The sequence below is a fragment of the Enoplosus armatus genome, chromosome 1 (genome assembly GCF_043641665.1).
Source record: "Enoplosus armatus isolate fEnoArm2 chromosome 1, fEnoArm2.hap1, whole genome shotgun sequence".
NCBI classification, from domain to species: Eukaryota; Metazoa; Chordata; class Actinopteri; order Centrarchiformes; family Enoplosidae; genus Enoplosus; species Enoplosus armatus.
Window position 1 is genome coordinate 19,239,391 of NC_092180.1, and position 22,256 is coordinate 19,261,646.

At 41.0% G+C, this 22,256-nt stretch overlaps 1 protein-coding gene across 4 annotated transcripts in view; it reads right to left on the reverse strand.

The window, feature by feature from the left end:
* The window catches only part of esrrga (estrogen-related receptor gamma a), a 58,544-nt gene that overhangs the window by 10,265 nt on the left and 26,023 nt on the right, over window positions 1-22,256 (reverse strand). For 2 of the 4 annotated variants that reach the window (XM_070913967.1, XM_070913892.1), the window contains 2 exons: window positions 19,625-19,735; window positions 16,645-16,827 (listed from right to left, as the gene is read on the reverse strand). In XM_070913967.1, the coding sequence (XP_070770068.1) occupies window positions 16,645-16,827; window positions 19,625-19,735 (294 nt within the window). Of the gene's footprint in view, window positions 1-16,644; window positions 16,828-18,964; window positions 18,991-19,624; window positions 19,736-22,256 lie in introns of all 4 variants that reach the window. The other 2 variants (XM_070914085.1, XM_070914002.1) reach the window with 2 other exon arrangements.

Below are 22,256 nucleotides of genomic sequence, written 5' to 3' on the forward strand. Positions count from 1 at the left end.
CTACATTTGATCTGAATGAGCCAACTACCAACTTAACCCCCAGTGTGAGACTGCAGCTCGGACAGAACAGGCCAATAGCACTTGGGCAGCCGGTCTTGCATTGTGTATGCCTCGGAAATTTGAACCTCCAAAGCACTTACAATGTCACCACACATATTTAGCAAAAATTCTTTCTCTGATATTTCCCCTATCTGCAGATTAGGGGTGGAGACGGTAGTGGTGTTGAATGGCTGATGGATGTGGTCATGATGGGATACTAATATGAATAATTCCAGAAGCTTGTGAATTTAAATTTAAATTTTTTTAAAAGGAATTCTGACATTTTTGCCTTTGCTTGACAGTGGAAAGTTCACCGTTAGGCTATCTGGACACCCCTGTAATGTCTAAGGTGGTGGGGTTTTATTACATTTTAGTATAGTGTCGTCCATCATGAAGGTTAAGGCTTAGCTAATTACCAAAATGCTAAAGGAAGGAAACATATAGTGGTTTCCTTTTGGAATTCAAGGCTTTGACAGGTTTAAATGGTTTAGCTTCTTTGTCACATTATGCTCCCTCAACCACATTTAGGTCCTTTAACTAAGGTTGTTTCACAAAAGGTTGGTCTGTTTTAGTAGTTTTGCATCTTGGCTGTGGATAACTGCCCCTGTACATCAGGGATTCTCTTTGCTTTTACTGTTTGTGTAAAGCTGACTATCTGAATACAAATAGGTTACAAATATCACAAATTACATATGGCGGCCCATCTGCACACTTGTAGCAAGCCTTTGAGCACCTGCTTGCTCTGTTACCAAAGACACTGTGCTCTGTCCTATTTGATTGTTGCCCCAGGACACATTTAACAGGAAACTTCTCAGTCTGTCTCAACAATTTAACAGCAAAGGTTCACACACTTATCAAGACTTACCCGTCTCGAAGTTGTAAGAATAAGCTTCACACATTGTCACAGAAATGTAACACGATACAGCAAAACTGAATTCACACTAAGCACAGTGAGGGGAACTGGACGTGTACTGTAAGAGAGGCATCTTGGCCCCGAGCTCGCCATTACAGAAGTGAGTGAAAAGCACATTATGTGTAGTTGTGTAATAAACATGCGTAATAGACTTGTAATAGGCATTTATCATATGACAAATGTCAAAAACTTTTTCTTCCAGAACTGACACAAACCCACAGATGAACCCACAAAGCAGATCTCAGTTTCATTGTTGATAGATGGAGGATGTTTTTTCTCTAATAGTCACTTAATTTTGATGTAGTGTACCGAATTGTTGTTGTTTTATTTTAGAGGTATTGACAACTGTGATGTAAAATGTTTTATGATCTTCTAGCTGCTCATTGTAGGTGCAAGGAGAATAGTGGATTGTCTATGTTCAGCATGTACACGTATTGTGTTCTGCAGGGGACAGATTTAAGTCTCCTGGCCCACTGAGATAGAGATTGCATTAGGACACGTGAAGTTTCCAACAGTTAGCAGCACATCGCTGCCCTGCATGTGTGTGTGTGTGTGTTTGCTCTGTATGCACACTGTGTTACGTGGCTCCAGTGCTCTCTCTCATACCACTTTCTGTACGTGTTTGTGTTTAAATTTGTGTTAGTGTGCACATTGTTGCATGCTGTGCAACGCAAGTGCTCCCTTGTGATGCTTTTTGAGTGTGTGTTTGTGTGTGTGTGTGTGTGTGCACACATCTCAAACTGTTTTGTACCATACGGCCAGACGCCGGCCCAAATGAACACGGACCCCCTGTGATGGCTTTGGCCAAGCTGAAACAACACACACAAGATATACACACACACAACAAGCATGCTGGCAAATGCTATCACACACACGTGCACACACACATCCACCAGCTGACCCAATTACACAGAGATGCGCAACGAAATGGAAACAAATCTACCCAGAGAACCAGCTAATTTAGAGGGGCTTAAAGACACACTCACACACAGGACACATACCCCCACACACACACACACACACACACACACACTAGTAAAGTCATTTAGACTATAAAAAAACATCATATGTGGAGTGGAGTTGATACTATGTGAAAGTGATTATGCTACCTGACACCTCGGGTAACATGAACCATTTTTGTATTTAAAACCAACTGAACTCGAGAGAGAACAGTTCTCATGGTCTGACCAGTAAGCCTCTGCACACTGTGGCCACTGAGGCCAATGTTGCACCACGTTTTTGTCACTCAATATCCTGTTATTTAGCCAAAGTTGCTCCTATCTGGTCAGTATGGTATGTGTACATACCAGCATGATTTAGTGACATCAGAGCTACTTTGGAAACCAATCATGGTCCATTTGACAACAAAGTGTGATGTGGAAACTTGAAACCTCTAGAGCACATAAAGACAAGAGTTTTAAATGAGGTTATTGAACTTTCAGACAAATTATTATATTATTTTTATGTCTTGAAACATGCCAAGAGGGGATCTTTACAAAGCCTTTGCTCACATTGTGACATGACCAATACTTATTGTTGGTTTCATATTTAATCTAAAACAGTCTTCTTGAAGACTGGTTAAGATTAGGGTTAGGTTTTAGAGATGGTTAATCTTAATTTACTATAAAAATAAATGCCTGGTTGAATTGCACATACCGTAAATGATCAATGGACAATAGCGGACACATATTTGTACATAATCAGTCAGTTTTCTAATATACATATTAAACACACAAACATGCGTCATCAGCTTCACCTTCATTCCTTCTCATATTGTTGGCTAAAATATATTTTTTCTATTTCTTTCCCCTTCCACCCTCCCCCTCTCCTTCCACCACATTTCCCCTTTCTCTCTATGCGGCCTCGGGGAGAGTAGAGCAGTCATAGGGTTGCAGTAGCCTCTAATCAGTGTGAACAGCCAGCTAATTACCAAACCCTCAGCCCTGGCTGACTGTTAATTGCATACATTAGACACCATCAGCAGCACTGCAAGATTAACACTTAAAATCTTCCCATTGCTGTAGTGGAGATGAGTGCTCTGTGTGTGTGTGTGTGTGTGTGTGTCAACGTGTGCGTGAAAGAGAGAGTCAGGGGGAGAGAGACAAAGGTGGAGAGGAGGGTTGTTCTCTGTGTGTGAATATGTGGTGTTCTGCCTCTGTGGTTGCGGGTGCTAATATTTAACACTTAATTAGACCCCAAATGGAGACGCGGCAACACAGAGATGGTTGTCGAGTGTTATAGCCGTTGCCGTGGCGGGCTTGCTTGTGTGGGGGCAGCCGGTCGTCGAGGGCAACCCCAAGCCTCTGTGGAGACGACAGATGGAGTGACATTAAGACCATTGCAGTGGAGGCATTTCAAATAATAAAATATCAATATTTACATTTTAATTACCCACTTCTAGCTCCACCAGGGCCATGTCAAGGAGTGTGTGGGTGAGTGTGTGTGTGTGTGTGTGTGTGTGTGTGTGTGTGTGTGGGCATGTGCCACAGCTAGCTCCACTGGGGCCATGTCTTCTTGACTCTGTATAGAGTCAAGAGTACTGCTCAAGTGACAATGGTCTGATCTGCTTGAAAATGTCTTGACGTTGTAAAATAATTTCGCCACAGTTTCTCTTTTCTAACAGTATTATTCATTTCTTCCTTCTTTACTTTTTCTTTCACTCAATTCACCCCTCTTCCTCTCCTCCTCTAACTCATCCTGTGTCCTCCTTCTATACAATGCTGATGCAAGAATGACCACTGCATGTACACACATATCTGTCAAGTGAATGAACCATGTGTACACAAAACTGAGAGGTTACACACCAACCAAGAATGAAGAGGACATATTTGTATGCCTAAAATTTCTCACACATGAAGAGTGAGTCCCTCTCAGGCCACCAGCAGCATCCAGTCAGAGGCATACAATATTGCCAAGTACATAACCATAATTTCAGCTTTGTCAGTTGGCAACAGTGTGCACCACATCCCAACTTTCATCAGCACAGTGTGACAGTTCTCTACATGGAAGAAGTGGAAAGGAGGAATAAGTAAGCAAGTGGTTATATTATGTGAAGTAAAACTGGGTCAAGACAAAGATCAAGATCAAACAACGGTTTTAAATCAAATTATCTGTCTGTTTCCATATCTATCTATCTATCTATCTATCTATCTATCTATCTATCTATCTAGTCTGTGATTAATTCATTTTCCCAGCTTGTTCAATTAACTGGGTTGTGACAGTCTATTGATCTCTTGGTGGATTAACTTTTCAGAACAATATCCTGCTGTAACATATTCTCCTGAAAAGACAAAATCCATAGTCCAGGGCATCAGCAAATGGGCTGCCCTTCAATGTAAACCATTGGGCAGGAGACATTTTTTGTTTTCAAAGATGATTATATACAATTCTTTGTTGTCACAAACAATACTTTGCATTAAAAAGAGGCACCAAAGCATACATATGACAAGTAAATTGTGGAGTAGGCATGAGACAGATTCTTCTTGTTTTGTAAAGCACTATTGATGTATGAATAGAAATTTGCTGATTGTGGCTTTAAAACAAACCCCAGTGGTCCCTGTCCAGGCCTGGTGTCTGTATATGAGATTATGAGGCTGTGTTGATTCTATCTTCCTAATCCCCCGTAGCTTTCCATAGAGAGAGGACCACAGAAACTCCACAGGGATTAATTTACCATTCACAGATTAGAGATATGGTTGCCAATATCATCATCCAGGACAAGCACTGAGAGGAAGGGCTCAACAGGGAGCGATGAGGAGAGAGAGAACAGACAGAACGAGAGAGAGAGACACAGATGGAAAGAAAGACAGAGATGAAAATGAAAGCACAAAGAGAGACAGCCTTCTCTCCTACAGCATCATGCCTTAATGTCCTAGCTCGAAGACAAGAACATTAGACCTCATTCCACCTCCTCATCTGGGCCTGAAAAAGCCTGGGCTGAAAATCTTAATTAATTGTCCAATAGTGCTGCAGGGTCATTATGCATTGCAATAAAGAAGCGTGTAATTATGAGATTTAACAGCCATTACCAAGGCCAGGAACTCATATGTCATCATCAGCAACCAAGCCAATGGTTTGGTACGGCTGTGTGTGTGGCTTGATGGACAGCACACACACATGCGCAATACACACACATGCATATGTACATATTGTTCATATATAGTGTTTAGATACATCAGAGACAAATGTGTCTGCTCTCGTACAGGCAAACAAACAGTTGTAGGTATATTCATGTACATGCAGACTAAAAGGGGAACACAAACTGAAAATCCATACAGGCAAGAACACACACACACACACACACACACACACACTTGTACACATGCCCATCAGTCTGACCCAGACAATAAGGCAGCCAGCTGTGATAGCAGCCTGCAGATGAAACATCCCATCAAGATTAAATGGACACAAAAATACACACATTATTACTGCTGCGTGTGTGTGTTTTGTGTGTGCATAACTATGCACAGTGAAGCAGTGAGACCACTGACATGGTCCTTTGCCACATAGCAGGTGGGAAGTGACAGACTTGTATAAGGATGAGGTGCTGTGTACAAACACATGCACACTATACAATGTGCATGATTAAAAAAGTCCTCAAGCAGCCCCACAACCAAGTAAGACAGGAAACATATATGACTGGACAGGAAGACTGTGGTATGCTGAATGGAATAACATGGCGTTAACACAGTATGTCAAAGTATCTGCTGTAAGAGAGGCATATTGCCTTGAGGAGTGGTGGTTATAGTTTTGATCACACAGCATCCTGTTTCTGTGTGTTTTCAGACTGAACACAAAGCAAATGTATGCCTTGAATTATTCTTGCAAATCAGACCAATGGAGCATTTTTGCAATCTATGTTTATTCACACCATATAGCTGAAACATTTTCAGCTTGCGTGGACGTGTTTTCATCTGAATTCAGAAAAACCAATATGTCTAAGAATGCGTCTGTTTGCTTTCACACAAATCTTTGCATTGACTTTATATGTGATCCATCCACCTCTGAAATTTGCTTAGCATACACTAAGAGTTTGCCCATCAGTGTGTTTAATTTATTTCCAGCCATTTTGAGGTGTGTACGAGATGTGGGTACCTTAAAATAGACAAAATAAACAACAAGCTAATGGATGGTTACAATTAATAAAACCATTAAACATACAGTTATTTTATACTACCTTTCAACACTGTTGGACCACACAGAGGTAAAGGGCCAGTCCCAAACTGTTGCTTATCAGCAGGTGTTTTCTTGTGTATGTGCCTGAGGTGAACCTGTCTTTGTGTGTTTATAGCTATATGATATATATATATATATATATATATATATATATAAAATTTGCCTGTGTGTGTGGTGTGCGCTGACCATAAGTCGTCCCCAGCTGGTGACAGGCACGCTCCAATCCTATTTTCCCACCTGCTTATTCCCTGATGGAAAGGATGAATCCTCCGGATTGTTATTTAAGAACGATGGATGGAGGGTGGAGAGAGAGAGAGACAGAGGGAGGTAGAAGAAGGGGACAAGGTGGAAGAGGGAACAGGAGGGCAGGAGCAGGAGAAGCATCAGGCTGGAAGGACAAGTGAGAGAGGGAGTGTAAAACAAAGGGGGAGTGAGGAAAAAACAAAAGAAACATACAAGGAAGAGAAGGGAAGAAAGAGGAGAGAGACAGGGGGAAGGAGGTGAGGAACAACGACAGGGCTGAGAGAGGGAGAGGAGGGAAGAAGTGAACGAGCAATGGTAGGAGGAGAAACAGAGACTGAGCCGAGTTAATAAGAAAAAAGAGAAAAGATGTAGATGAAGAAGAGAAAGAAACAGAAACAGTGAGGAAAGGTAGATAGATAAGGAGAAAGAGAGAGCGAGAGAGTGTGGAGAGAGACTATTTCATGTCTGTCTGTGAACTTTGCATGAACCGACAGAAATAATGTGATGCCATGACAAGCCTGTCCCTCCTTCCACTAGATTTGCTGCATGCATAGGTGTGTGATACGTGTGTGGGGATGTCTGTGGATCCCTGTATGTGTGTGAACTCTTTATATTGCTTGGTGTGTGTGTGTGTGTGTGTACATGTGTGCTCCAACAGATAGAATAGGATGATGATGATTTGAAATGGAGTTTGGCCTGTGCGTAATTATGATCATCTATCTTTATGCCCCGCCAGCATATCATATCATATCACATCACATCATCTCTCTCTCCCTCTCTCTTGGTCTCTCTCTCTCTGTCAGGCACACACACACACACACACACACACACAAACACAAAAGCAAATTGAAAGTGGTAAAAGCTGACTGTTTGCTAGTGATGACTTAGATGATGATGGGCTCAGATGGTGTGCTGATTTATTTGTTACTGCTCGTCTGATGTCACATATTATAAAACCGTGCACGTCTGTGTGTGTGCGTTTGTGCACCTTCACTGTGTATTAGTGCTACTTTAGAAGTGGGTGTATGTGTGTTTAGAAGTGTACGTTTGTGTGTGTTTATGATGTATGTGTTTGTGTATGAATGCTTGTGCGCATGCTTATGTATGCGGCTTCTCTTCAGTGTGTGTTTTGTGTGTGTGTGAGTGTGACAGACATTATTTGATGCAGATTAGTCAGTGTACTCAGATTGCAGGCTGTGTCTCAAAGGCTGATAGACAAATGAATTTGATTTGCTAATGTAATCAAACTAATAAGAAAAACAGCGATGGGCTGCTGAGCGCAAATCTCACGACTACAATATTTGTGTTTTTTTCTCACTTTTACTTGAACATCTATCTACTGAAGGACTTTCATGACTCCATTTTTTTGGGAAATTATAATCAAAATCATTTAAATTTAATGAAAGGCTTTAATTTGAGGCTGGTCAGAGAAAAAAATGATTTTCATCAGACACCACTTCTGAAATCAGTGTAATTCTTAATATACAGGTATTTTATTCACTTGTTAATAGTGCTGACTTTTGTAAAGGTACTGCTGGTTAGTGTTAACTTTGTCACCTATTCCTCTATTTAGTCTTAGTCCTTTGTCAAATGTCCTTGTTAGTTTTTATGATATTTAGTCAACCTCATCCTGTTTCTTTTGTCACGTTTTAGTTGACTAATAGTCAAAGAAAACTTTAAGTTAACTTGCTTTCTGTAAAATGGTTGATGTAAGTTACTCCGAGTCCTCCTCACAGTGCTCAGTGTGTGCTCCGGTGTGGTATGGCGTGGGCAGCACAGAGATGGAACTGCTGCGTTAAAAAAAAAACTTTTATGATATTTTGTCTCCTCTTTTTTGTCAAGTAAAGATTTTAGTAAAGTTTTTACATTTTTGAAACTACATTTTAGTCCCGTCTTTTTTCGTCAACAATATTGCATGTTGATACAGTCACAGTTAGTGTTTAATGCCGTCGGTGCCGTCTCGTCATTGACTCGTCTTAGAAAAAAAGGTTGTTGACTAACATATTTAGTAGTTTAGAACGTATTTAGTTTTTGTTAACTACATTAACACTGCTGTTGGTGATACATTTCTTCATGCACACCACTCTACTACCATAGGCTGCCACTACTCTTCATGTGACTTCTGTGTTTTTTTCATTTTGATTTCAGGCCTGATATAGTGTGACACATGAGGACACGACGGCAGCAACAGCTGGCACCATTCGTGAAGCAAGTTGTGTGTGTGTCTGTCCGTATGATGTGTCAGGTTGCTCCACTCTAAAGACATAAGGTGTGTGTCACCACCAAGGTGTGACCTGATAGAGGTAATACAAGTGTGTGTGAATATTTGTGTTGAGTGTGTGACAATGTGTGTGTTAAGAGCAGGCACCTAAAGCTGTGTGTGTGTTTTAGTGTCATCATAGGCACGTTGTCATGGAAATACTGTCAACACGTGATGACAAAACAAACACGGGGCATTGGACAGACAGGAGAGTCAACACAGACTGAACGTGCCCTCAGAGACTGAATATGTAAGTGCATTTATGTGTGTGTGTGTGTGTGTGTGTGTGTGTATTCATCAAAACATCCAATGTATCATAAATAACTTCTTTCACAAAACCAGCATTTCTTGTCTTTCCTTTCGAAATCTTACTTCACAGATTTGGTTTATTTATTTATTGTAATATAGACATTGCATCCTGCAGTGACTAAAGCAGCATATTATAGTATATTTATGCTTAACACCAAGTTGTGTTAAATTCATTTTGACAAAATGTGGGCTATATTTTGTTAAATGATGTTGTTTGAACGTTAGACTGATCTTGTCTTATTATCACCAAAAACACTAGAATGACACATACACCAGGACAAAAAGTGAATACATGAAGTAGTGAAGTATAGCAGATTAGACAGAAGAAAAGCGATGCACAGAAAAACGGAAATGTTTCCTCTCTTCTGTTTTCTAATATTGATGACATGCTTCCAGTACCCACAGCCTTAATCCAATAAGAAAGCCCAACTTAATCCAAACATTAAGCTCAGATATCAAATATTCTTTTCCTAATTGGATTTCATCAATATTTGTTTTCATCTGCAAACAGGAGTGTGTTTGTTTGTATGAGCTGCAAGAGGAAACCATGGTGGTGGTGGTGCACTGAAAAATAAGATGTCTCTTATGCACGAATGTGGACAATGAAACAGACAAACACACACACACACACACACACACACACACACACACACACACACACACACACACACACACACACACACATAAGCAAACACACATACTTGAAACCAAGACATCAACCTCTAAATGTGTTATGTAGCTCAGGGATGAGCAGAAATGGAAATCAAACACGCCCAACAGAGCTCAGAGAAAATCAACAGTGACTAGAAACACACGTGAAGATATGTAGAAGAGAGCACAAAAGAAACTAAATTGACCAAGGCAATGAAATAAATCAAATTCTGATTCTAAATTTAAATCAGATCCTAATAAAGTCCTATTTATGAGTTGAATCTCATTAGAATATGGAAAAGGTGACGTCAGTTATATCACATCAAAGAAGACAGAGTGCTGTCTGTTATATTTCTTATCCTCCTTACCTGAACTGACTGGAAGGAGTATGTTACAAAAGCAACCTTGTGAATTATGTAAAAAACATTAATCAGCATAAAAACTAAATATATTGATTGAGCATAAACTGCTCACTGTCAAGATTTGTTATTTGTTTTTCCTACAGTATCTGCTCCTGGGTTAGGGGTTAATGGTTACCGTTAGTGCATCAGAAAAATGTGAATACTTCTGAAATTTCTCTGTAATTCACTGGAATTTTCTACAATACAACTTTTTTTTTTAAACCTTTGCACCTTTAAACCTTGTTTTAACCTTCAATCTTTTTGCATGTTACGCCTATAAAGACTTAAAACTAAACAGACTCAATCTGTGTGTATGCATTTGTGCAAACACATAAACACAGCTTATCGCTTTGTTTATGTGTTTGCTTGGACTCTGCCATGTAAATGTTTTTATGTCTGTACACTCTGCTGTACATGTGTGTCTATGTGAATCCACTGTATGTTTGCGTGTTGTGTTTGTGTGTTAAGAAGGCACCCAGCATGCTGTGACTGTCAAGGTGAACTAGCCTTAGCCGACAGAATGGGGGCAACTCTGCTTGTGCGTTAGTGTGTGTGTGTCCATGTATTTCCGTGTATGTGTTTTCCTGAGTTTACATGTACAAGTGTACCTAGACCAGGCATTTTATTGCAAAGGGTACGGACTGAAAGGTGAAGTAGGGGAAGTATAGTGAAGAGGGAGGGAAGAAATTAGGAGGAGGGAATATTGTTTCAGAAGTTTCATGCCAATAAAGCTCATTGATTTAACAATTGAAAAATAAAAAAGTGTGTGTGTGTGTTTGTGTGCGTGATGGTGGAGAGATGTTTCTCTTCTGATTTACCACTCTCTGACCCAAAGCCCAACAACCTCTTTGCTGATTGATGATGACAACACCAGACTTAATGAGGAGGGCCGTAGAGTGACATCACCACCAGTCTGGGCTTTTACGTTCCTCTATCACCACACAGACACACACACACACACACACACACACAGACACACAGACAGACACACACACACACACACACACACGGTGCTGTTCTGCATCTCTTGAAGCTCACTGTGAAGTGTTATAATGTGTGTCAGTGTTAATTTAGAGAGCTGCACTTTCAGAGTCAAGGATGTGTGTATCCATGTGTATAAGTGTGTGTGTGTTTGTGTGTGTTCAGAGGTTCCCCTTGGCTGCTGAGACTCAACATTTGATTTGCTAAAAGGAGCAGGACACTTCTATTAATCAATATTTGCTGACTGACTGGGAGTCTTTCTGGCTGATTGACTGGCTGTGTAGTTACTTGACTGACTGATCGGCTAACTGACTGACTGTCTGACTGACTGTCTGACTAACTGTCTGAATGACTAACTGCTCGACTGGCTCGACTAAATCTTTAAGTGAAAACCACTTATAACATGACCAAAAGAGGAAGGGCACAGCAGAACAACAGCAGAGGTAAAGATTAGGGAGGGCTGGGTGCTTCACTGAGTATGTGGCGATGTACCAATGTTTGCAAAAAGGCGTATTTGAATGAGCGATCTGGTCGATGAGCAAACAATCATATGGTTTCAAAATCTAGAGCTGAACTCAATAAACCCCGATCACTGCATTTGTAGAGACATACAGACAGAGAATCAAAGAGAAAGACAGTGACGATGGCTGGCTGGTGGGGATGAGAGAAGAGGGGAGGTGGGAGGCGTGGGAGGGGACTGGGGTTGAGAGATGAGGTTGACTTGATAATGAAGAGGTTAAGGATACCATGGAGAGAGAGGGTGGGAGGTCAGGTCAGACAGAGGGAGAAAAGGAGGGAGAGCCAGAGAGAGACAGAAGTAGAGAGAGAGAAAAAGAGAGGTCACAAGAGGGGTTGAAGGGGTGGGGGATATTTAGCCATCGGGTCAGAATAGTATTGTGTTAAAGGCTCTTTGGGAGTATCTCGGTTATACTGAGGTAATGTATGTGACCTCCCTGCTTTCCATTCTCCGCCCATTTCCTTCACTTTTCTTCTTTATCTTCAACCTTGCATGTTTTATTGTACACCTCCTCTTCAAGGGGTATAATATAATAATAGGTCATTCGAATCACAACTCTCAATGCGTATAGCAGTAAAATGATATGTAACAACATAATAATTAAATAGTAAAGTTGGAAAATTAACTGGAAGAAAAAAATAAGAGAAAAGAAGACGCTATTTCTTATTGGAAACACAGCTTTACTTTTGTTTTGTTTTGTTCACACTTTCAGCATGTTTACCATCTTCACCCCATGACAAAAGCAAAATTAGAAGCAACATCTTCTTGGCAGGAAATGTCAGAGTTTATGGAATTGCGGTAACAATCACCATCACCGACATGAGACAGAGGCTACCAATCTTCCAGACCTTGACTTTGACCTTATTCATGTTTTCAACACCCATGCTCCTCCCCAAATCCAAACAAGGAGTAAGATGGAGAAAGAGAAAGAAGAAATGATAAAGAGACAGATCAATAAACGACTGAATGAGACAGAAAGATGCAGAACATGAAGCAAGAGGACTTCCCTCCTCACCCACTATCCCATCACCACCACCACCCAAACCCCTTCTCCCATATCTCCATAAAGACCGATTAAATGAATAGACCGACAGCAACCCCCCTCCACCTCCCTTCCCCCGTTTTTACAGCTCAATCATACTGCGTTACTGCCGTCACATAGACCGCTTATCCTGAGTGTCAAAATTGAAAGGGGACTGGAAGAAAGAGAGGGAGAAAGACTGTAAGAAAAGAGAGAGCAAGTAAGACGAGATAGGGAAGCAAGAGAATAGTGGAGGGGAAGTGCAGGGCGGCCCGAGAGCAATTTCTCTCTTGAATAAAGAAAGAATGGGGGAGGGGGGTGTAAAAAAAAAAATGGCAAGGCCCCTGGTTCTGGTAAAATAGACTGTGTTATAGGTTCTGGCTCTCTTTCGTTGATTCATTCATTTGTTCGTTCCTTGCTCTTTCGTCAAGTCAAGTGCTCGCCTGTCTGTCTTTCCCTTTTGTGTCCGCGAGTCTAGATAAGAGCTGCTGGCATGACTGCCCGGTAGTCATTTAGTTATTATGGAGAGAGAGAAAGAGAGAGAGAGAGAGAGAGAGATGGGTAAGAGAACAGAAAAGAGAGGATGAAAAGACTAATTCTACAGACAGATAAATGGCTCATCTTGAATGGCCTTTCTTTCTTTTAATTCACTCTCTCATTCGCCCCTGTTTAAATATTTGCTGTTCTCCTCATCCTCCCCTCACCTGACCGCTCCTCGCTCCCCCTTCAACACACACACACACACACTTGACTATGACATGCAGCCTAATATGCAACTGGAGTTGTCTCTTTGAGAGCTATTAAAATGAGATCTTCCCTTCACTAATCCATATTATTGGACACCAAAACCTTTCACGGCCTCTGAATAACAGCTCCTACGATATTTCCGCATACCCTCAGTTTCCAGAGGGTGATAGTATACTGCTCATATACTTTATATTCTTTATAAGGGTTTGAACATGTGTGTATGTGTGGGGCCACTAGTCTATGTGTTGGCTACAACTTGAATCAGCAAAAAGGCTTCAAAGATGTGTCTATGTTTATGTGTTTGAATGCATTTCTTCTCTCTTTGACGTACACATGTGTGTGTGTGACGTGCACGTGTGTGATAGTGTCCCATTCTTTGTGGGAGACAAGAGACACACACTGTGTCTGAAACCTCATTTTACTCTCCTAATGACATATCAAATGTTTGCATATAGGCCATATCAGTATGGAAATGAGCGTGCACACACTCATGCACACACAGCTTTAGAATAAAAGAACCAATCAAATAGATATGTGTGTGAGTTGTCACAAGTCTCTAAGGTTGGGTGAGTCTGTGTGTCAAACATGACTAGCAACACACACACACACACACACACACACACACACACACACACACACACGTACCCTAGTCTTGTTATCCGGGGGCCTGTCTTGCAGGCAGCCTCTCTAACGCTGAGTGATGTTTAAATTAGTTTACAATTTAGCCTCCTCGCTATCCGCAGACGGCTCTTAACTCAGTGTGTGTATGTGATGTGTTTTTTTGTGTGTGTTTGTGCGTGTGTGAGCGTAACAAATTGTTGCCAGTACGGCAGACATCTAATGACTTCAAATTAGCTGCCTGGCGCTCGCCTTGACACGTTGTTACCACTGTTAGCAGCCTGTGTGTGCGCGTGTATGTGCGTATGTGTGTGTGTACGCAGCGCAGCGCAGCCATATCATGAAGCATAAATTGGCTTCACCTCTCTTCTCTCTGCCTCTGTCTTTTTCCTCTTTGTTTCTCTGTCTCTCTCCATCAATTTGATTAAAAAAATTACTGTACCATGGCGAGCAAAGATGTGTGCATGTGTGTGTTCACATGTGCACGCTGCACAGAGTCAGTCTCACACACACACACACACACACACACACACACACACACACATACACATTCACACACTTGACAAGATGTAAAACAAGACGGCTGAAAAAAGGTTAACAGGTCTATTCTATTCTATTCCATTCAAGACTTAACTCATTGCAGACTCTTTATTGTTTGCCTTTTATGTGTGTGTGTGTGTGTGTGTGTGTGTGTGTGTGTGTGTGGAAGAGTCTGATAAAGAATGTCGTGGAGGCGTATTTCTTTCTGACAATCCTTTCCAGCCTGAGTGAACAGTAGATCACTTTATGTGTGTACATGTATGTATGTATGTGTGTGTGTGTGTGTGTGTGTGTGTGTGTGTGTGTGTGTGTGAGAGAGAGAGTATTAGATCAGTGTTCAGTGTTGTAAACAATGAGGATTTCATAAAGTGTTCACACACACACACACACACACACACACACTTGGAAGATGAAGAGTTCTATCTTTCTCTGTGAGCAGCGGATTGCCTTTCTCGTTCATCTAATCACGCCATCTTCTCTCCTCCGCCAAGCAATCGTTGCGCTTCGCTCTCTCGCGCGCACACACACACACACACACACACACACACACACACGCACACACCCAGCCTAGCCCAGTCCATTCACGTGTAAAAGTAGTGAGCAAAGGAAAAGGCAAGCCCAATGACAAACAATACATTAAATATACATCATGTGTATGTTAGTGTGTATATATTTCTGTGTGTATACAGTTATATACAGTACAGGTGCATCCCAGATGTATGGAGAGTGAGAGAGCAGGGCAGAGACATAAATGGATTAAAAGGGTAAAACGCAGGACAGGGAGATTAGAGGAAAGGAGATAGCATTGGAATGAGGTTATATGTTGTTTTGAAAGAGAAGAATAAATATTCAAAGAGCTATACTTGGTATATGGATCAATATATATGTCTGCTTACTGTCCATATAGCAGCACATAGATCAATACACTAACAAGAAGCAATGTATATTCCCATCTTTCTCTCTCTCTCTCAATCTCTTTTTCCCCTTTCTCTCTGTTATTTTCACATTATATATAACATATATAATTTGGAGATCCTGTTATCCAACGCCATTGATTTTATTGTAACAGATTTACACAGCATGACTGAGTGGTATTTATGCCTCTAATCTGGTGTTTCCCCCTATACTCTCACAACCCTCTATACTGTTTGAACAGTGGCATCGGGGGTAATTCTATTCTATTCTATAACCATATTTCCAGTTGACAATGGGACTAATCTTTGTGCTAATCTGTGTTAATCTGGGACACTGCTCTTCCCTCCTCACTGCTGTCACAGCAGGCTCCCTCACTAAAACCAAAACCAGATTATAGCATCATCCCTTCCTCTCATGCGTCTTGCTCCCTGTCTTCCTCTACATTTTAGCTTCTACGGCCAGATGCATTTGTCATTATCAATCTTGCTCTTTTCCTCTCTTTTGTTTTCTCATTTACTCATTTTTTGGCTCATTTGTGTGTCTGCCATTGTTTTAATTTTCTAATCTTGTAGTCCAGATCCAATTTTGAGCAGATTAAGAGAGAGAAAAAGAGTTAGTTTAACCAGATTAGATCAGGTTAGTGATAAACATGAACCTGTAGAGGAAGATTGATGAGCTATAGGCAGACTTATTCTACTGTATATAATTATATCACCTGATGTATAAAAACTCACTATAATGTTTGTCTTAAATACGATATTGAGGTTCTTACTGCACAAAAAATATATATGTCATATATATGGTACAGTGACTGCAGGCACACTCACAAACGCACCCACACACACACCTACACAAGTCGAAGGTAAGGGGATTGGACTGTTTGGTTCAAAAGGTCAGAATTTCTGTGTGTGTGTGTGTATGTGTGTGTGTGTGTGTGTGTGTGTGTGTGTGTGTGTGTGTGTGTGTGTGGAAAGGTGTGATACCAGTGAGAGCATTTGGTTGGTCAGTTGGAGAAGTCAACAGTTCAAACTGTCTGAGTGCAAGGATTAGGGTGAAAGGTCACACCTTAGCACCAGGTGTACTTGTATGTATGTAAGTGTGCCTGATCTAACCTTGTACTCTCTCTGCCAATTCACACAGCATGTGTGTGTCTATCCTTATATATGTGTGTGGTTGTGTATATGAACTCTCCTATACTCTGGAATTGGATAAAAGAAATGTATGTGTGTACGTATGTGTGTGTGATAGTGTCACAACATAAAGTCAGGTTAGGTTCAGTGTGAAAGTCAGGGTTCAGCAGTTTTTCTCCCCTACCTGGGATATGTTTGGCCCAGCCGATGTTGACCACCAGCTCTCTGTCCGCCAGGTCACACAGCGTAGTCAGTGCCTTGATGTCGCTGTCGGGTACTGTTGGGTCAGGCATGGCGTAAATCTTCTCTGGCTCGGCCACCAGCAGGTGAGAGACGATTTTGTTATCTGCAAGGCAGCCAAAGGCAACTGACATGACCACCAGACAAGGAGAAAGACACAGAGACAGAGAGATGGTGAATTTTTGCTGCATTAGGCTACAAGCTGTTCCACACCAATCCGGTGCATAAATGTGAAAGGTCATACGCAAAATCCCTGATAACATGGCTTGCTAGATAACATATATGGTATTTCCCCCATTTAGCAAAAAAGCAGCTGACATGTATCAAATCAACACACAATACATTTCAGTATACTCCAAAGTATCATGATGTTAGATATTACACATACAGCATTTTATACATATACTGTATATGTATATTTTATTGTATACAAACATGAATATGTACAACTGGAAGAATGTTTAACGTGTTCATTAAAAATGAATTAAACCTTTAAAATAGTCAAAAAACAGACTTTAAAAAACTTCAAGTTATGTATGTAAGTGTAAAAGTCAAGTTTTGACATTATCATGTTCACAGTATAATAATATTGTATACAGTATATCATATAGTATAATATAGCTTTTTGCAGAGCACTGACATTTTGCAGTGTTCATATGTACAATATGCAATGGAAACAAGATCAAATAAGCCTTCCCTAAATGTCCTGTAGAATTTTTGAACAATCAAGCAATTCATAATTGATTTGATTCCAGTAATTTGGCAGGACTAAAGATGAAAATGCACTTGACAAAAGATCGAAAAATTATTGAAACGTTTCCAGTTTAGGAGATGCTTCAAGGTGTGATTAAAGGCGATTGCTGCTGGTGATTCAGGGTTGCCCAAAACGTTGTCTTTTGTATCACAGCATTAAGAAGCTTCGCTGATACATACAGAAGGGAAAGATAATACTGAAAGCCAAACAGCTCAGCTGGTAATGGTGACATGTGGTGATGAGATCTCTATGGCTCATTAGTAACAGACTGATACCCTGCTTCCAAATTAATCCACTGACTAATCAAGCATGGGAATAATAACAGAGGATAGAATAGCAAGAGAGGAGCGAGGGATAGAGGAAAGGAGAGAGAGAGAAATAAGCATAGAAAAAAATGGGAAAAGACAGACAGGTAGAAATAGAGCCATGGACAGATTGTAGAAGACAGACAGGAAGAGACGAGAGAGCGACAGCTAGATAGAGATAAACAGCAAGAGAGAGTGAAACAGAGTTGGGGGGGGATGAGTTGTGTATTGATCTAACACTCTCCACCCCCAATTCTGTTACACACACACATACACACACACTTGTACATATATATATTCTTTCCATCCTCTTCCCTCTAGCTCCAGCTCCAGGGTCGTTTGAGCCAAACCAATCCCAGTCACACTGCAGTATCTGTGGGTAAATCTTATTTAATGTTTCCCTAATTAGAATCAATGGAAGCCCATTTCCAAACCCAGGGCTATTGTTCTGTTCTCACACAATCAATGGGGACGCTGAGGCTAGGGATTGGGCTACAGACAGATAGGCTGTGTGCGTGTATCTGAGAGAGAGACAGAGGGACGGAAAGATTTTTTTTGTGTGTGTATTGACTGTATGTGAGAGGAAAAGAACAAGAGAGACCTAGGAAGTCTATATCAACCCTATATTTTTGGTTTTTCAAGTGCAGGTTTGTTTTTTTAGGTCAGAGAGAGATTTGGGTTCATACATTTGTTAAGGAAAAGATGTAAACTAGGGATTAAAGCCTGAATAACTATTTGGAGTGGTCACTGGCGATTCTAGTAAACAACTCTTCCAAAATGTGACAAATGCCTGATAAAAACAATAACAGGACTAAAGAGTTAAATATAACTCAACCATCTTAAGGGAAATTGGTCTAAAGCTCACCAGTGACTCTGTGTATGCAAACACTTACATTATAAGTAAACACACACACATAGTGTACACACACTCATATTATCCCATCATTTCAATGATTAGTAGTGCAGAAGTCCCGGTAAGCTGTCGTGCAGCCATTCAGCATATTGGCCTAAAGCAGAATATGCTCCAGCTTTAAGCAAAATGGGCTTTGGGGACCAAGCTGCTAAACACTGCTCAATCTGCACTGCATGTGCAGGAGTGTGTGTGTATGTGTGTGTTATGTGTGCGAGCAGACGGTTAGCTAAAGAGCTAACTCTAGTTTGATGTGGTTGCCAGATTGGATTTAATCCGGATTAGAGGTTCTGGCTGGCCCCCCTCCCTTCCTCTCTCTCCCTCTCTCTGAGAAACCTTCTCATTTAGGTTCAGCCTCTCCCTCTCTGTCTCCACCTGTCTCTCTGTCACTCTCACTCACTCTCTCCCTTGTTAATTTTTCAATCATCAGGCTTTGGCGATGGTTTTATTCTTTAAAAAACGCAGCCAATCCAGTCGGAGCTAAATGAACACCTTTATGGTGAAATATTACACATATAAAATGTTATGACCCCAAACTGGTAGCAATAGAGACAGGGAGATAAACTTGGTCCCAAACAGATGGGATTCTCACTACCCTGTGTCTATTTATGTGTGTGTGTGTTTGTGTGTCTGTATGTGTGTTTAAATGTTTTTACTGTCCAACTGTCTCCGTTAGGATACTTCTGGTCTCTGAACGACTCCTGTAGTGGTACAATATGCTAGAATTTGAATATTTTCTGTTTATTTCCAGTTAGGATTTTCCTTGTGTACTATCCACATTACGTCCTGTTGCTGTTGCCACTGTTTCACATAAAGTATGTCAATTTGTTGAGTATGAGTTACTGTGCACTGAGGACAGTATGCAAATGTCTGTCCTTGAGAATCACTACCCAGCCTCGGAGACAAAAAAGGGCTGTTACATATATTGTTTGTGTGTGTGTGTGTGTGTTCTTACATGGCTTCTTGGGAGGCAGAGCCAGCTGTGGGTTCAGGTATGGACTGTTGTCCGCATCTATCCGGCGTTTATACTTCTGTCTCCCACCACGAACCCTGTCCAGACGAACACCTGTGAGAAATAACAGAAGTGTGTATCAATACACTGTGCACGACACTGAAAGAGAGACTTTGACTTTTTTGACTACTTAACAAGAAGACAAGAAAAATAACAAATCTGCAAGTATGTAAGAAGTATAAAAAGAGGGTGGAAATGAAGGGAAAGAGGGGGAGAGATGACAAAGAATGCACTGCATGCATGTCTGTTATGCATGCAGGCACTTTTACGTTTGCTAAACTTGCTTGCCTCTTTATTGTACAACGAGATTAATTCATCGAGACACCATTTGAGTAAAGGGCCTCTCTCTCACGTAGTCTCTCTGGCTTTCTGACTAACTCTTTTCCTGTCTCTTGCCCAATCTGTGTGTGTGTGTCTATGTGTCTCTCTCTCTCTCTCTCTCTCTCTCTCTCTCTGTCTCGTTAATTAATTGACACAAAGGAGTCCTAATTTAATTAGGCCTATCTCTCAGGGGATTGGATGTTACCGTGGTTACCACTTAAAGATGGATAAGGAAGACAGAGGTGTCATGAGCCCTGGAAGAGAAGAGGAGAGGAGAGGAGAGGAGAGGAGAGGAGAGGGGGAATCTGAAAGGGCAGTCAAATGTTTCAAAACTAACACTATGCTACTTTTTGTTTCTATCATTCAGAAACAAAATGAACAATTTGTGGATTAGATGCAAAATGGTTTTGGCAGCGAGAGGTCCAAGATGTGTCTCTCTTGCTACTTTTATATCCTCATTTTCAAGTACTAATCTGATTTACATACTACTCTATTGTTAAGGTCTACTATATTTTAATTTAAATTTTTAAGCATGGAATTGGACAAAGAAGCAAGTCTGCTGGTTAGACAAGAAGTAGCTGAGTAAGCGTCAGACAGCTGCAGAGAAATCTTAATGTTGTTGGTGTAAACAGTACGCAAAACAAAGTATTATTTTTTTAAAAGCTGTTGACACTTAACTCAGTTACTGAAATAATTAAAACTTGAGAATGTTTAAAATACCCATATGTGAATTAAACCAAAAACAATATGAACACAATGCCTGTCTATTGCTTTACACTCCAACAGAACCACTGATTTGATTTAAATGTACAGACAGAGAGAGAATAAGAGGGACGGGGCAGGAGAGAGATTTGCTAACACACAGAGATTTAAATCCTCTGAAAAATGTGCTGACCATGACCAAGACAACACACCGAAGAGATTTAACAGAAAGACTTCCTATTGGCAGAAAAAAAAAAATGTCAGGGAGCATGTTTGTGCATTCGTCTGCATTTGTAAGTGCTTGTATGTGCACGTGTTTCCCTGTTTTATTTGTGTTTTGTACATGTGCACATTCTGGTGGACACTTTTATTGAAAGCATCTTACAGTGACGTGAGTGTACACATTTTACTATGGAAACTTAGAAACTATCCCAGGCAGCAGCCAACCCAGTGTGTGTGTGTGTGTGTGTGTGTGTGTGTGTGTGTGTGTGTGAGACAGGAATAGGTAGACAGAAGGGCTGACAGTCCAGGTACAGTGGGGGGGGGGGGGGGGGGGGGCAGTGTCAGCAAACGGTCAAGAAACTCTTAACACCAGGGGGTACAAACCCACTCACACACCCACTCCGCTTTCTCTCTTACACACACATTCACACAACATCTATGTTTCTCTAACCCACACCCCCCGTGTTGTGTTTGGGTAAGCCCCAACAAGCAGCTTGCTCAGTCACTACCTGGGTCAGCGGCTGGTCAGAAGAGGAGAGGGAGACAGAGAGAAAGCAGAAAGTATCAGAGCTCGAAAAGGTAGAAGAGGGTGAAATCAAGTGAAAAGGTAGACGTTTGGACGGAGAGGACAAATGAAAGAAAGGGTTTGATGAAGAGCTTAAATCAAAAGGGATGTGAGAGAAATTAATTCAAATTTGATGCGGGTGTCAAAGAGGGAGTTTGGGCAAACTTCTCTGTATTGTAGCATCAGTTGTGCGTCTGTTTACGATGCACCTACACCTGCTGCTAAGTCCTCCAATCACAGACCCACTTTGAGTCACTTCTGAAGAATAATTCTCACGCAAAAAACTGTAATATGAAAAACATAAATGGAATGAGAGATTGAGTGATGCTGACCGCCCGCTCAGCAAAATCCTTATTAACACAAACATGAATGTAGCAAATCTACACACTCTTTCTCTCATATTACTTTCTATTTCACGCAGACCTTTCCCACACACAAACTCTCACATGCAGACTCTCAATGTTTCTCTTTTCCTTATACCTAAAAGACCCAGCGCTGTGCTGAGCTCACTTTATAAAGAGCCCTCTCTAACTACCTCATCTATTTTCCACCAAATTAACTCTCTCTCAGCACTGATTAATGATCAAATCTAAATGAATCAAATTAAAAATTGAAAATTATATTTCCAAAGCCCACAAAAAAGAGACAGGAGGCGGCTAGGGGGAAAGTGAGAGTGTGCTACCTCCTCTTAACAAATGAGCCTTCAAATCGTAAAGAATGGGCCAGAGAGGAAAGGAGGGAAGGTAAGAGGGGAGGAGAGGAGAG